The sequence below is a fragment of the Eublepharis macularius genome, chromosome 7, assembly GCF_028583425.1.
Source record: "Eublepharis macularius isolate TG4126 chromosome 7, MPM_Emac_v1.0, whole genome shotgun sequence".
NCBI classification, from domain to species: Eukaryota; Metazoa; Chordata; class Lepidosauria; order Squamata; family Eublepharidae; genus Eublepharis; species Eublepharis macularius.
Window position 1 is genome coordinate 19,619,175 of NC_072796.1, and position 17,058 is coordinate 19,636,232.

A 17,058-nucleotide genomic window follows, 5' to 3' on the forward strand; every position below is an offset into this window, starting at 1 on the left:
TGCTTTTAAAACGTGTGTGCCAAATTCAAGTTGACCATTTTCCTCTAGAGCGTGTAGCTTATAGCAGCATCTCAATCGAACATCAGGTTTTGCGTTTGGCTGTATACACAGCTTGAAAATCTTCTATATTTAGACCTCATTGTTGAAATAAATACCATTTCACATCCTTGACAGTGAAAAGAATTCTCGGTTTCTGTTTTCATCTCTGTTGCTTTTGGGCAGTAGGAAGCTGCTTCTCTCTTCTGACATAAGTGACCTTGATATAAAAATACACATTTCATGCTTAAGCCAGGAAGGAAGAAGCCTTGCTGTTTTCCCGTTTGAGTTGGGAAAAGCTCCATAGCTCGGCAGGTGTTGGATCAGGCAGAGTAAGCCATGTTCAGTTGTTTGCTGCATTTGTTTCCTGCAGTGCTTGGTACACGATTCTTCCAGCAAATGGCCATGACTCCCTGCCCAATTTGCTGCTGTTGAACCCAAGCACCTTAGGGTACTTTCTCCCCCCTGGTAGTTTACTGCAAGTTTTGGCTTAACTCAAACAACTAGCGATAGGAATAAGCTGATGAGACAGATCATGCCTTAGCTTGGCGGTACTATTTTTAAAAACATCTTGCATAAAAATATATACAGGCAGTAGCACAGTTGTATTTTGTCTCTATGCTTTCTTGCTGTGCGTTTCCCTTGCAAACTGTTATCTTCAGTTCTTTAACATTACTGTTACTTAAAATATTTCTATGCTGCCTTTCCACCACTTTAGAGTTCCCAAGAATATTAAAACATTTCAGACATTAAAAAGCATTTACAATATAAATAAAAATAATATAAACACATACACAGAGACAGAGAGGAGTGTTAGTAAGAGTTAGTGAGTGAATGCCAAACAAAACAAAAGAAGTCTTCACCTACAGATGAATCTCCCTGGGAAAGGAGTCCCGAAGTTTCGGGACTGAGAAGGCCTTTACTTGGCTTACTACCTAGGTAGCCTCAGAGGGCGGGGGCATCCGAAGCAGGGCCTCCAGAGATGACTAGAAAGGTCAGATATGTTCATCTGAGCGTAGGTGGTCCTTCAGATGCATCTCTTTACCATTTGAGACGTGCGCACACCAATTTCGTGTGTATGTTTTGTTCTTAGTTTTTCTGTATAGCCAAGGAAAATAAGCAGTCCTGCATAAAGATGGCAGGGCTTCTTTGGATTCTGGCCGATTCCAGACAGCCCTCCGCATCACGAAATGTCGCGTGTCATCACGCAGAAAATGCGAAATACCGCGTTTTCTCACGCGAGTTTTGCGCGACGATATTTCGCGTTTTCTGCGTGACAACGCGCGATGTTTCGCGATGCGGAGGGCCGTCTGGAATCGGCCTCTGTGTGTGTTGAATATTCCTCCTCCTTGAAGAAGCCATCTGGCCACAGTAGCAATTCTGTTTCTACCAGAGAAATGCTGTCAGACGTTTAGCTGGTTTTAATAATGAAGACAGTTTATTTTGTATATAGCAGTGGGGTTAGTTGTAGGATAATAAATCAATGGGATTTGCAATATATTTTTGTTTTTAGGCTGCTTTGCATGTGTCTGTATTTGGGGGGGGGACTGCTTCAGATCATGGAGAAGAGGTATAGAAACATTTTTTAAAAATGCATGTCATCTTGATGCTGACATTTTTCTCACTGTCAAAATGACTATGATTACATGATTTGCTTGTAGTTGTAATTTCTCTCATACTTCATCATTGCAGGGGTATACTAGGGTGTGACGGCTTAGTTCAATTTTAATGCTTCTCAAGGTTAAGGGATTGGTGCCACCAGCTGTCTACCTTGCTCATTCCTTATTTTTATTCCTCCTCCTCCTGGTTTGCCATTACTGCCAGCGATTATTGACCCTGCCCTACAATGCACCTAAACATTGTTCAGAACTTTTAATTAAACATCCGTTGCAATCAAATATGATGGCAAAGTAAGTTGTGGGTCAGGGGAATGAGTTCATTCCCTTGTGAGGTGATGGAGGAAACGTATGATTCCGTGGCTCAATTCCAACCACTATTGCTGGGTACAGTTGCTTCTCCCCCGAGTGAAAGAACAGAGCGCTGAAGTAGATCCAGAAATAAAACTGATGAAATATAACTTAAAATCTGGGATAATCCTACAAATACTACCTGTAACATTTGCAGCGTGAAACTTCGGGATAATCTTACAAGTACTATCTGTAACATTTTGCAGCCTGTAAGAAAATAACTGCGTCTTAAAATATTACTGTTTACCAGTGGACACAGTTGATTTTAAAAAGATCTTGTGGCAGGTATTAAAAGAATATTCTAAGCTGTGCGCTCTTGCATGTCTTTTCAGGTCCTGGGCTGGATCCGAAATGGGGAGTCCATGTTAAACGCTGGCCTCATCACCGCAAGTTCGCTACAGGAGGCTGAGCAGCTGCAGCGTGAACATGAGCAATTCCAGCATGCGATAGAGGTGAAAGTTTATGGGGTTGCTAAGTTAGATTTTGCAGTACAGTGACGTATGGAGAGTCATTCTTCTTGTCCATTTGGGCAGCGAGTTGCTAATTAAAATTCTTGTTTTATATTTAGTTGGTTGTCATCGCAGCAAACCACTGAATATGTTGTCATTAAACTATCCAGCCTACTTTCTTATCAAGCCTAAAATGGTTTTACTGTTTTAACATAAAATGCTTCCCTTATAACTTAGATAGCATATGAAATTATGCTGTTTGGTATTTATAACATTTGGAACTATACACTAGATGCCTTGGTTAACTACAAGCAGAATTGTGAGTATGTCCAGTACTAGAGAGAGCTGCAAACTGCTGCACCCTATGCTACCTTAGAACACATACCTTAGTTCATTGTTATCCAAGTGGTATGGAAAAATAAAGGATGAAAACACAGATTTTGTAGTAAGCAACTGTATAATGTGGAAAGGAACAGTATCATACAATTACAGTAGGTTTAGCAACATATTTGGACATCAAGTTAAACTTTATAATATTGGAAATCATTTAACTCTTCAGTACTGTATTATAATCATACGTATTTTTTCATATTAATTGTGGACAGACTATTTTATATCTCCAGTAAATGTGGGAATGATTAATATCTAGATATATTACATCCAGAATTGATTGTGTAATGCTTAGCAGAACCTCTGTTCATAAATGTGACTTATAGTTGCTTTGGGATTGCATTTTATGTTCAAGTTACAATTCATAACTGACGTTTCAGTAACAAGGCCCCATTCATATGTTATCAGAGAGGCATAGCTGCCATTTGTTTGTGTCTACATCTCTCACAGTTTGGGCCATGTTGCCCCAATTCCTTCACCCAGTCAGCAATGCAGATGACTGCATGCGTGTGTGTGTGTGCATACAGGGCTGGCGGAATGGACATGTATGCGTCTTGCCTGCGGTGCCTGTCTTTGTGTGTGTGGTCATTGATCATGGAGCAATGAAAAGACTGGCATGCCTGAGCTCATCAGATCTCAGAAGCTAAGCAGGGTCAGCCTTGGTTAGTAATTGAATGGGAGATCTCCAAAGAAGACCAGGGTCGCTATGCAAAGGCAGGCAATGGCAAACCACCTCTGTTAGTCTCTTGCCTTGAAAACCACAGGAGGGGTCATCGCCATAAGTCTGCTATGATTTGATGGCACTGTCTACCACCACCACCAACAAAAAGAAAGAGCGGTTCCCTAAGAAGCTTGAGCATCTAAAAGTTGACCCAGGGAAGGCAATGAAGGCAGGGAAGAAAGACGGGGGTTAGATTAGTAGTGGGATTAATTTCTGTGAAGGATGAAGGAGGGTTCATGTGATTCTGGCATTCCAACTTTACTGAGGCTGCAGGGAAGCACTGACCAAGCTGCTTCCAGTAACTCTTGAGTCATGCTTTAGTGTTCACCTTTCTTGGTGCAAACTAATTGACTGCGTATATCAGACTTCAGGGATCCATCATATCAAAAATGTTACTGTTGGATTAACCTTCAGCTTGCGCATCTATTAAGATGTGAGTGATTTACTAGTGAGGAAAGTAAAACTCTCAGCTTTATTGGTTGGGGAATTTTTTAGTTCCATAAATCCTTTGCGCTACAGTTAACCGGCTTCTGTTCTGCTGTCATTCCTTTAAGTTTTCTGTTTCCCCTTTCTCTTGTTCACAGTTTGCTTTATGTGTATCCTTGCTCTTGACAGCTCTGGTAACTTTTCAATATAACCTTCTTCCCCGGTAGACATTTGTCTGTGTATGGGAATAGATGAGTAAGAATTTTAATTGGGGAGCTTTGCTAGACTGTAGTAGAGCTGAGTAAGTACTCATACTGATTATACTTAAGGATTCCACGGCCACATTAGGTTTCAAACCAAGGAAGTTGGCTCTTCATCTGACATACATTCAAGCAAAACTCTGAGCGAGAACTCTTCATGGCATCTCTCATGCTTGCTGCAATATACTCTGTATAATGTACTTACCTTGGAGAGTTCGCCTACATTTAAAAAAAAAAGATTATATAGTAAGCCTTCCCGATTACAAAGTCAAGCCTGATAAAACTAGTACTACCCTACCTTATAGGCCTGTTGTGAGGTTTATTATAATGGGGTTTGTGCAAATAGGGTGGCCTGCCCTTTAGGCAAACCTTGGCCAATTGCCAGAAGGTGGGGAGCACCAGAAGCCATCTCTAGGTAAAGCCACACTTTACTACAGCCGTTGTATCAAGCCTCAGTGTCACTGCCTGCATTGCCCACTGTCTCTTGCAGAGGAGGGAGGGAGAAGAGCAGGAAGTTGCCAGATCCAGCGTGCCAGCCTCTACTTCCTCCTGCTTTGCAGTGGATGGGATAATTTGAGGCCGAGCAGCTCTCCCACCCTGCCCTGCAAAGGAAGGGGGAAGGAAGAGCAGTTGTCCGCCTGCTCCACTGCACTCCCTCCCTCCAGCTTCTTGGAGGTTTGGAGCATGGTGACTCCCCCAGCATGCCTTCCCCCGCCCCATCTCCTGGAAGGAGGAAGAGCAAGTGGCCACTGGCTCTGCCATGCTCCTTCCCTCTGCTTTGTGGTAGCTCAGCACATGGCAGCTCGAACAGTGGCTGTGGCTCACAATGCATCCAGGTGGGAGGCACTGTCAGTGGCTGGCCTTGAATGCAAAATATTATTTTGAACACTAAAAAACCTCTATAAAGGCTGTTCGTATTAGTAGCACACACTGTCAGGTTTCATGGGTTCCATGTCTTCACTGAAAGTGGCATTTGTTTATACAATCAAGCTGTCTCTCTGGGATCCTCCAGCCCTTGAACCGTGTTTTCACTGCCTATTTACTATACCCCCTAGTTTAGGTCCAGTCCCTGAAGCAACTGGCATGTAACTGCTCAAACCTGTAGCAGAGTAGAACATACAGATGAAGTGCTTTCTTGCAAGTACATCCCCCTTCTCATGGTTTACTACAGCTGTTCAGGTTTGGTTCTCTGGATACAGCCTGCAAGGTTTTGGAAGTGCTCACCATACATGGTCACATGGTCTTCTTGGATGAGTCAGGTTGCTAGTGTTAAAGATAGCGTAATCTCAAAGACAAACCAATCTTGGAATCTTTAATTATAGTCTAGTTCTATGCTCTTAAGTCCTGTCTTGTGGGACTGTGCTGCAGCAACTCTGTCTAGACTAGACCCTGAGCCTCATGTAAATTGGTGTGTGCTGAAAACATATTTTTTATTGATGAAGCCCATCTTGTGTTTTAAACACTTCCATAGACTTTTTTTTAACCTACTGTGCCACTTCAGCCAGATAGCCATAAGTTGGCATGACTTGCTCTCATCGGAGGAAGCTGCCAAGTGAAAGAAGTATGTGCTTTCAAGTAGCTTAATCTGCCCCTGGTGATTGTCTGAAATTCCACCAATATCTGCGAAGCTGCCTTGCTAAGCCCGAAAGGAAACAAGAAAATATTCTCCAGTGTGAAAATAAGAGCTTCTGGACCAGTAACTGCCCTGGGGATCTTGCACCTAATTCTGGTGTCCCACTGCTCCTCTAGGGCCTGCAGGAGAAGATTCTAGGGTGGGGAGAATATCTACCAGAAATAGACTTGCAGCCTTTTTTCTGTGACACCTCTTCTATAAGGCCACCATCCTCTCACTTCTGGAATAAGACTGCAGCTATTACTTAAAAGAGATCCTCTCCCCACTAACAAATAACATTGTTTGTTCTGTCCCAAGAGGGCCAGTTGTGCTAAAACGTTCCACATCTGTGGCAACACTTGACTGTGTCCACAGGAGTCGTACAAAGGAAAACTTTGCCTTGAGTGTCATCACTTGCACATCTTGAGGAACTGCATGAATAATCATGCAATAAATTGTGCTGAACCTGGACCTCAGGGTGCAGATCAAACAAGCTGTACAGCTAGGGGACTCTTCTGTACAAACTTGGGGATTTCCAAGGTTTTCAGAAAAGAATAAAAACTTTAAAAAGGGTTGAATATTCCCTTAAGAAAAAAAAATCGCATGACACGACATTGCTGAGAGGTTGGGGGCATGTAGAAGTAACACCAGGAGATGAACGCAGCATTTGGCCTGTGAGGGAGGGAGAGCAACCATAGAAGGGGAAAGAAGGTGGCAGCAGCAAGGTAAGGAGAAAGAAACGGTGGCAAGACATAGAAAGAGGGGAGAAAGGAAGATGGCTCTACCCCCGACACACACACCTGCTCACTGCTTTCTTTTTCTTCCACCCCTTCCAAGCCTCTTGCTGCACTCACCCAACAGGGGTGTCTGGGTCGGAGGTTCTTTCTCCTCTGATCTACCACCAGCTGAGCAGCTTGGAGCACAGAGTGCATAGTTGACATGGATCATGAGAGACTTGGAGGGCAAAGTGCTGCACCAAGCTGGTACTGCCACATCTGAAGTACCTCCAACCCAGATGCCCCCATCAGAGAGGGAGGAAAAGACAAAGAATCTGTAATGGTGGATAGAAAAGAGACAGAGAAAGCAGGGAAGGTAGAGAGTGCCAGGGGGGACGGGAAGTGTCCCCCCCCCCGCGAGTCTTCGTGGGTTCCCCTCTTATTAATAACTGTATCAATGAATGTAGAACTGTTCAGAGTAACATGGGGAAAGAAAGAGGAAAATAAAAAGGTTCCTTCCCAAACAGTTTATAATTTTAAATTACAACCGCAGAGGAGGAGACAAAGGGAGAGCATGGACTGCTATGTGGGCAAATGCCATTGCACATGTTCAGGCTTCATTTTGGTTGGATATGAAGGCTAAAGAGAGCAGCCAATGGCTCCACATAAAAAAGTGTGTTTTGAGCTGGAACTTGAACGGAGAGAAAGATGAGCCTAAAACATGTTTTTAGGATCTTCTAATAGCTTGTGGAATACTTTTTGAGCATCATTTATGGATGCTGCGTAACAGAACCTTGCTTTCGAGTGTAACTGCAAGGATCATCCCTACAGATGTCCAGTGAATGCAGAGTGTTGCATCCTTTTGCCGCTTCATTGAAATAGAAGGGAGAGGGTGGGGAAGAGAGGGCGAATGTACAACTTCTAGTTACTGCCATACGTGTCTAGCCTGTATGCAATTTGCAATTCTGTTGTGAACACAAACGGGCAGCCCCAGGGCAGAACATGCTCAGAGTGCGTCGATGAATGAAGCCGCCTGTCTTCTGGTCATTTAATCAGAAAACGCACCAGAGCGCCCTACAGGTGCAGCAGAAAGCCGAGGCGATGTTGCAGGCCAATCACTACGACATGGACATGATCCGGGACTGCGCTGAGAAGGTAGCCTCTCACTGGCAGCAGCTGATGCTCAAGATGGAAGACCGTCTCAAGCTTGTGAATGCTTCTGTGGCCTTTTACAAAACATCAGAGCAGGTACTTGGTGGTGTGATTTGTTAAGCCTCCGTGCCACTGCTACTGGGAAATAGTTTTAAGAGCTGACTTTATGTTAGCTTTAAAGCCCATATCCACTGAAGAGAGGTTAATAAGGGAAGCCAATTCAGTTTTATAGACTCAAGCCAATTTGCTGCATTCTCAACGTTGCCGCCCAGTATTAGAGTAGTATTTGGAAGTTGACCAATATTTTTCTGTTCTTTATAGAGTCCCCTAGCTCCTGTAGTGAGCATAATCTGTGTTTGTAGGGGAAATAAAAAATATGCAATTTCCTGAAGGAGCTGTGTTTCATGGTGAGGGCTTTTTGGAAGGTTCTCTACTGGCCGTTCATTTAAACAATCATTGGATTCTGACTAGTTCTGAACAAATGTAACAGAACTTATTTATTTGTGGCGTCTTTATGCCACTTTTTCTTGCTGAAGGAACCCAGAGCAGCTCACAAAAATGCTGAAACACAGTTCAGTGAAGCAGCAAAAACTAAACAGCTCCAGGGCTGCCCGTGATAGAAGAGGCTGCCCACACAGGCCCCAGGCTAAGAGCCAAGGTCTTGTGCCTCTGGTTCCACCTAGACTCTAAGTAACTGCAAGGAAAGGAAGACAACGCTTAGTCCTGATGGAGCTCAGCTCAGCCGCCCCTCGCTTGCTGCCAGGTGGATCTTCTTCAACACCTCCCCGCCCCTTTCCCACCAGCAGAAGCCAGCCTTTGGATCCCAGGGATGTCACATTGCATATTCTGTAGTACCTTCACCATGGCAAGCATCCCCACTCTTCCTGATAGACGCCGGTGGAGTGGGGCCAGGGGAACTCCCAGAACAATGTATTCATATCACATATTTTACAGTGCTGTTCACGTATCAGTTTTATCCCTGCCCTTCCCCCAAGGAATTCACAGTGGTCTACATGGTTCTGCCCCTTCCAGCATCCCTGTGAGGTGGGCTAGGCTGAGAGAGACTCAGTGGCCCAGTGAGTTGGGCTATTTGAATGTAGATCTCCTGGGTCCTATCCTAGTGCTGGCGACTGGTACACCACACTGGTTGTATACATGAGAAAGGAAGAGGAAATGTGAAGTTGTAGCATTAAAAGCACCGCCATGTGGCTTCCCCAATGCCTAGTCCTGGTCCTGAAACCAGTCAGTTATGTGTGAACTTTTTTTTTTTTAAAAGAGAGTCTTCAAATGTAATTGGAGATCAGGAGCATTTAAAGTATGCTCGCACTAAAGACCATATATCTCATGTTACCAGGGCTTTTTTTTCTGGGAAAAGAGGTGGTGGAACTCGAGACCGCACGATGACGTCGCTTTGGGTCAGCTGGAACAAGGGGGGAGTTTTTAAAAGTTTAAATTACCCTCGGTGAAAATGGTCACATGGCCAGTGGCCCCGCCCCCTGGCCTCCAGACAGAGGGGAGTTTAGATTGGCCTCCGCGCCACTGAGGGCAATCTAAACTCCCCTCTGTCTGGAGGCCAGGGGGGCGGGGCCACCGGCCATGTGACCATTTTTAAGAGGTGCCGGAACTCCATTCCACTGTGTTCCCGCTGAAAAAAAGCCCTGCATGTTACCAAAGGTTTTGTAACACCCATATCATTCATTTTCTGACAAAGCAGTAGTAGAACTGACTGCTGCAATAAATAGTAATAGAATGGCACCCTCTGTTTTCGCATGCAGAGGAGCTGAGGGGTTCTAAATGTGCAGTGCTGACCTAGTGGCTGTAGTGTGACTTCTGAGGAAGTTGTCAAATCAAGTACAGGTTGTGAGGAGACTGTCAGCAGTGCCACATTTTTGATAGCTTAGGTTCAGATACATAGGCTGAGTGCTTCATCTTTTGGCTGGCAGGTTTGCAGTGTGCTGGAAAGCTTGGAGCAGGAGTATAAGCGAGAAGAAGACTGGTGTGGAGGAGCTGACAAATTGGGACCCAACTCGGAAACGGATCATGTGACTCCTATGATTAGCAAGCACCTTGAACAAAAAGAGGCGTTCCTGAAGGTAACTTTCATCACTTTTCATATCTGCTCTTTGTGGGGTGGGGTACAAAGTTTCACTGTAGGAAGTGGACTCCTGAGGGTACGTGAAGAACCTTCTGGCTTGAGCTGCTACCCAAATCCCGGCCAATCTGAGCCAACCAGGATCAGACCTATAAAACTATGGAAACTGTGTCACTTTGGGGGGTTAAGCTCCCCAAAGATGCCTTTTAATCCTCTTATAAAGGAGTGAAAGCACCCCCAATATTAATTGAAGAGTGTGATAGCGTATGATATGGACAAGTAAAGTCTTATATAAGTCCCAGGCACAGAAATATAATCAAGAGGTTTATTACCTGTCAAGTTAGGGTCCCTCAGAGCTTACTTGGGTTTTGCATCCTTTGTTTTTAGCAAGTTTTCAAAATGGTTTCAGCCATAAACAGAAAGTTAGGGCATTTTGGCTGAACTGACTCTAGCACACGTTTTCTAATGCCTAAAGAGTTCTGGGGGGAAATCCCTTAAATGAACCAGTTCTTTAAAGCTTTACAGGAGGATTGAAAATTATAATCACGGACGATGAGAAAGCTGGTATTCAAGTAGGTGTTGAAATGTGATACAATTGGAAGCAACTTTGAACCAAGCTGCAATGAACTCCTTAACCATTACTTCAACTAAAGAAGAATATAGGCCCCTTCCTATGCACTTATTGGATCGTTTGGGCAAGTCTGAAATGGAAGCTTTTACTGCTGGGTGTTAGACATAAACAAAATTCTGCTTGCACCCTCGCCTCAGCAGCCAGGTTCCTGGCAGCGTTAGCCAGTAGATCAAATGGAGTTTGGCCAGAATTCAGCTAATAAAAGCCAAGGTTGTCATAGACATGCAAGCATGGTTTTCCTAAAACACCTCAGATTTCTATGCAGAAACCATCAGGCATGCTGAGAACTGCAGATATCCTTTCACTGTGCAAATTCTGAGTACTTGGTTCTTTTCTCCCACAGCTGTGGCTCAGTGCGTCTCAGAACATGCTAAATGTAGAGATGTGAACAATGTGCAAGCCAGAAGCACACAGCTTGCTTCTCCAACTGTCTTGAAGAATTCAGTTTGTTGGCTGCAATTCTGCAGTATTTGAACTGCCTTTGTGATCATCTCATTTCTGCAATAAGGCTATAATCAATTAAACTTTGGCCAGTTCTCAGGAACACATAAGTGGATGCCTCCTTTGTCTAGAGTGGATTGTACCAGAGGCACAGCCATATTTTCCTGGATTCAGTTTTTTTAAAATAAAACCCATAAGACAACAGAAGTGGGGGAGAGCTGACGAGGAAAATACGTTTTTCAGTGGTGAAGGGCAGAGAACTTATATGTTCTTTAACTTCATAGAAGAAGAAATGCCAGATGGTATTACTTTCCTGCCTTCCATGGAAAATTTTACCTGCCAAAAACGTCTCTTATAGCAGTGTTAAAAATATTGGCGCCTTATCCTCTTCTGCATCTCATCATGGTATAGAACAGATGAAAAAATGAACACGCATATTAAGCTGTTGTATACTGAATCAGACCCTTGGTCCATCAAAGTCAGTATTGTTTTCTCTGACAGGCAGCAGCTCTCCAGGGTCTCAGTCTTTTGCATCACCTACAACCTGATTCTTATAACTGGAGTTGCCAGGGTTCGAACCTGGGTCCTTCTGCATGCCAAGCAGATGCTCTGCCACTGACCTACAGCCCTTCCTCAAAGGGAAAGAAAATGGATGTGTATGGCGTAAAATTAAGCAAGTCTCGGCCCTGGAAAAGATCAATATAGCAACTATTTTAATCCACTATAGTTGTCTTGCCATTCTTTCCATAGTACCAATAATGCCAGCTTTTAGAGATAAAAATTAACACAACCATTAAGCCATGAACATCATATAACTCAAGTCTGAAAAGGGTGGGAGAGCGTGTCCCAGAAAGAGAGCCACGGGAGACGGGGTAGAGGAAAAGGGTTGTGATTTCTCAGCATAGCAAGTAGCAGCTGTAAAATATAGTGCAGTTAATTAATTGGAGCAGAAAGCTGGAAAAAAAATGAGGCGGCACAAGGACACTGAGCTGCTTGATTACCCATTTAATATGAAAACAAGTTCATCTTCCGTTTATTTTTAGCGCCGCCGGAAAATAAGGCTTATAAGACCCTTGGCATAGCTTTCCCCATAGGGAGGAATATGTAAAGATTGTGGCCTGTTGGGCAGTTGTGTTAATGATAACTTTCCAGCCCAATATATTTCCTCAGGGTAGAACCTTAATTGTTGGTTAGCATAGAGAATTCTTGCTCTAAAACTGCTTGTCCTGGAAGCCAGTGGTGAGCTTGTGTTGCCAGATAGTGCACTTCTTTGGCTGGCAAAGCTCAGCTGTCTCTTTTCAGGTTTCATCCAACCCCTTGGTCTCCCAAACTAGCAATCTTGCCCTCAGATACCAGTCCAGATTTTTTTTTTACAGAGATTATGTTTTTTCGTGTCCACTGGGACCAGCAGAGCAACAGGATGACTAATGTGTAATCTGCAGATTATAGATGTGAGCACACACATAATAAGCTAGGGCTGCCGATTGCAGCCAACGACCATGTTCCCGTTTAGTCTTAAGAGAAAGGCAGCATGACGATTCATGCGTGAAGTTTACTAAAAGGTTTAGCTTCTACTCTAGCCGCGGCATTCAAAGAAAGTAAATGTGACCAGCCTATCCACAATTCATTAGCCGTAGTAAAGATTAGCTTGGCAAGTGGTATGTGGCAATGCCTTGACATGGAACTCTGTTGTCATTGAATTGAGTGCGCATAAGGTCCAAGTGAGCTATTTTGGTCAACTATTGGGAGATACAGGATGGGACGAAAAGATCCCAAAAGCAGAACTTGGCATAGCCTATGGCATGGTGCCAGGGATTGGCATGAATTCGGATGTAGTAGCCTAGGCTGATGCCACTCAGCTTTCCTACCTGTTTCTGTTTGGGCATTTATACGGCGGTCATGGGAAGTCCAAGTGGACTAAATTGAATTGGTTTAACTCAGTTATGATTCAACCTTCCGTTTTTACAGTGACAGCCTCCATATAGTTTGGTGCATATTCATGTTGATGAATTTGTATGGTCCCTTCTAGGCTTGCACACTGGCCCGGCGGAATGCTGATGTCTTTCTGAAATACCTGCACCGAAATAGCGTAAATATGCCAGGGATGGTGACTCATATCAAGGCCCCTGAACAGCAGGTCAAAAGTAAGCTCGCTTGATTCATTAGATGTTGTACTTAATGTGCTCCAGCAAAACCATTAGGAAGGCAGCCGTCTTTAATCAATATGCTTGGGGTGGGGTGGGGTGGGGAGTCCTGCCACTCGATCAAACACAGCCAGGGAAACCTGCAAGGAAGCACACAAAAGTATATAAACAGACACATTAATATTAATGTCAGAGTAAAACAGAATGAAATCATATAAACAAGAAAACATCAAGTAGCCAAAGAAAACCAAAAGGCTGCGGCAGACCTGGGGTAGGAACATGAAAACAATTTCATGAGAAAAATAATAGAAACAAATCAAAGAAGAAACTTCTTGGGCAGTTGGGACCAGAAAGGTACTCAGAAATTGGTCTGGTGCAGAAAGCTCTATAGTTGCAGGGAAAGACATTCCATATCTGAAGTGCCACCATTAAGAAGGCCCTGCCGCAGCCTACCTCACCTTCTGTAAGGGAGGGAGAAATCTGAAGGGGTGATCAATTGATTCCCAAAGCACTTAGAACTCTTAAAGGTTATAACCAAAACTTTGATCTGATCTGGTAGCAAATAGGCAGCTGGCACTGTTGTCCGTCGGCAAAAGAAGCTAGCTAAATGAGGTAATGGTCAGCAGACTCAATGCTACACTGTATACCTCTTGAAGCTTTGAAACTGTTTTCAGAAGCATCCCACACAGAGCACATTACAGTAATCTAAGCTGAATGGCACCCCCAGCTGAATTCTTTCTCTCTATCTGGCTCTAATAGCATCCCTCAATGTATTTCTCTTTGCGTGATACGCAAGAAGCATGCAAAGAGGAAATATAAGTTGTTGCCTGAACATTAGAAGCTGCACTAATAGTGAACCTATGAAATTGGCTCTGTTTAAAAACTATATGGTGCATTTGAAAAACATGCAGAGTAATGGAAGTAGTGGAAAGAGTGCACCTAAAACTAAAGTCTAATGCTGTATTGTATCAGGTTAACATTGGCATGTATTCTAAGCATTTAAAAAAATTATTTATTTACTCCATTTATGCCCCACTTTTGTTCCCGGGGGGGGGGGGGGAGTAGCTTACAACATTTTCCCCTTCTCCATTTTCTCCGTACAAAGGCCTGTGAGGTAAGTTAGGCTGAGAGTGTGTGACTGGCCAAAGGTCACCCAGCAAGCCTCCGTGGCAGAGTGGAGATTCAAACCCATGTCTCCTAGATTCTAGTCCATTTTTTTTGAGTTTATCTGATACAATATTGTATCAAGGGCTTTTTTTCAGCTGGAACGCAGTGGAACGGAGTTCCAGAACCTCTTGAAAATGGTCACATGGCTGGTGGCCCTGCCCCCTGAATGCCCGCCCCGGAGGGCAATCTAAACTCCCCTCTGTCTGGAGATCAGGGGGCGGGGCCACCAGCCATGTGACCGTTTTCTCCAAGGGCAACCCACTGAGTTCCACCACCTCTTTTCGCAGAAAAAAAGCCCTGATTGTATCAGATTAACATTGCCATGCATTCTAAGCATGTGAGGTATTTTTTGCATATATCTCCACATCCAGCTTTGAGTCGAGGGTAACGATAGACTGGGACAGTGTTTGGGTAACATGGAGCAACTTGTTGTCATGTACGTATATAAATTGGTGGGTAGTTTTTCTTGTGTGTTGCCAAAGCTAATGTAATGAATCAGATGTATTTTATATTTTGAACAACTGTCACATGCAGATTGTCTAAAGGGAGGCATTCAAGCTTTCTGTGCATAAATCATTTGGAGGTTGTGTTACCTGAACAGTGAGGAAATTGGACTTTTTAAAAATCACTTTTCACTGCATCTTGTTTTCATCTGCTAACGGTCTGCATGTATCCTTCCTGCGTTCATTTGTATTACATTAAAAGTAGACCATACATGGCTTTCCTAGGAATTCATTTTTTAACTTTCTCTATTCATGCGGCAGATATCCTCAACGAACTCTTCCAGAGGGAAAACCGCGTCCTGCACTACTGGACGATGAGGAAAAGACGTCTGGACCAATGTCAACAATATGTGGTTTTTGAAAGAAGTGCCAAACAGGTCAGGGCATGCATTTTAAATTCTCCTTTTGGGGCCATTGACCTGGTATGCTCATGTCTGCTTATGATTCTTCTCCCAATAGACATCCAGACAACAGCATGTCTTGTTGACATCTATTGCTTGGCTTTAAGAAAAAAAATATAGATATAGATATATTCCTCTTCTTCATTGTGGTTATGCTGAATTCATCAGTGTGTGTGCGTGCACGCCGTATGCATGCGTATCAACATTCAGCCTTTTATTCTTTTTGTGCCACAAGGATTTTCAGATAATATGTTGCTTGCAAGGTCATGTTATATCAAGTATTGAATTTGTCAGTAAATTCCCTAGATTAAATGACAAGGGATACGATAGGCTTGAAACACAGTGTTGTACTAGGTGAATAGTAAAAAAAAAAAACCACTGGGATTTCAAGATACGGGTGTGACTTGTGTTTGGACTGGAGCTTTTCAAGTCTTGCCTCCCCTAAACCTCCTGTTGAGGGTTGGGAGCAGTAGTTTATGCAATGCAAAGGACAGCAGGAGGAAGGGATGATCAAGAGTAGAGATGGGCACAAAACGAACTACGGAACAAAATTCTGTACGGAACAGCCGGTTCGTAGTCAAAGAACCACGCGTTCTGTGGGACCGTGTTTTTCCAAACCAAATGAACTTTTCTTACGGTTCCGTTGCAGTTCAGACACTTTTGGCACCAAATACTCCCTCGCCCAGGCAACGGTGGCAGTCTTTAGCTTGCCCCCAATCTGCAGCCTCCAGGCTTGATTGGCAGCTGTCCCTGCCAACTAGAGAGCTCCCACTCTGGCCTATGCAGCCAGGAAAAGGGGAGGGGTTAGAATCTCCAAGGCAACTGAGGAGATGAGCCTTCAGCAGCCATGGTAACGCCAATCTCTTCCTTCTAAAACCATGTTAGGCAGGTTTTTCTGCCAACCAGAGTGCTCCAGTGTTGTTCAATCTCTTGGCTTTTTCCATAAATAGGGGAAGCCATGTGATTCCTGGTTTCAGTTTCTCTAGAGTGGGAGAAGGAGGAGAGCTTGGTGGCTTGGTGGCTGGCTGTGGTGTTGGGATTGGGATTGAAACCTGGATCTTTGGCCTGCACTTCTGGCTGCTGAAAAAGGGGCTGAAAAGCCTCTTTTCTCTTGCTTTCTTGTTTTTCTTGCTGACTGGGGAGGTGTTTGGGGAAAGGGTGCTTTTTGCTTTTCTCCCCCCCCCCCCGCCCACTAGTCTCCTCCCCCCCGAACCTCGAACCGGTTTGGAAATTGGGTGAGATCATGTTCCATGGAAATTAACGAACCAAGAACCAAGCGATTCGTCCCACCCACCCCCCACCCTGCCCCCGTTCCATGCCCATCTCTAATCAAGAGACATATCCACTGTGCACATAGAAGCACATTAGATGCATGCAGAGGCTCTTTTGCATCCTGGCCACATAGGCATATGGTTTTCTTTAACTTAAACATAACTGTGGCAATCACTGGTCACTGAAGGACCAAAGATTAATGCTTAATACTTTATGGAAAATGAAAATAGATGTAAAATTTGAGCTGCAGAGAGCTTAGAAAAATAAAGATTCAGGTCCAATAGCACCTTCAAGACCAACTAGATTTCCAAGGTATGAACTTTCGAGAGTCAAAGCTCCCATTGTCAGACTGAGCGGCAAAGGTCCCTTTGTCAGCTTCTATTTTGGACCCAGATCTTGCTCTTTGACTACAGACCAACATGGTTATCCACCTGGAGCTACAAAAATCAGGTTTGAAAGATTGTGTTTGGCTTCCTGAAAAGAAAATAGGAGTCTTATGGTGTCATGGAGACGATCAGTTTTGATCCAGTATAAACATTCATGGACTAGCGACCACTTTTCCCGGTGCTGTGAGTAGGTCCTCAGGTGCAGTCATTTTATGTTGGAGGTTTGAAACAAAGAGCAAAGTCCGGGTCTCATGAAACACAGCACATTATGTGAAATGCAGCTATGTAAAAT

The 17,058-nt window shown here is 43.9% G+C and overlaps 1 protein-coding gene across 2 annotated transcripts in view; it reads left to right on the forward strand.

Moving 5' to 3' along the window:
* Positions 1 to 17,058, forward strand: part of TRIO (trio Rho guanine nucleotide exchange factor) — a 283,152-nt gene that overhangs the window by 139,645 nt on the left and 126,449 nt on the right. For both annotated transcript variants that reach the window (XM_054985288.1, XM_054985291.1), the window contains exons 16-20: positions 2,336 to 2,455; positions 7,634 to 7,825; positions 9,673 to 9,822; positions 12,923 to 13,037; positions 14,969 to 15,084. In XM_054985288.1, coding sequence (XP_054841263.1) covers positions 2,336 to 2,455; positions 7,634 to 7,825; positions 9,673 to 9,822; positions 12,923 to 13,037; positions 14,969 to 15,084 — 693 coding nt within the window. The remainder of the gene's footprint in view (positions 1 to 2,335; positions 2,456 to 7,633; positions 7,826 to 9,672; positions 9,823 to 12,922; positions 13,038 to 14,968; positions 15,085 to 17,058) is intronic.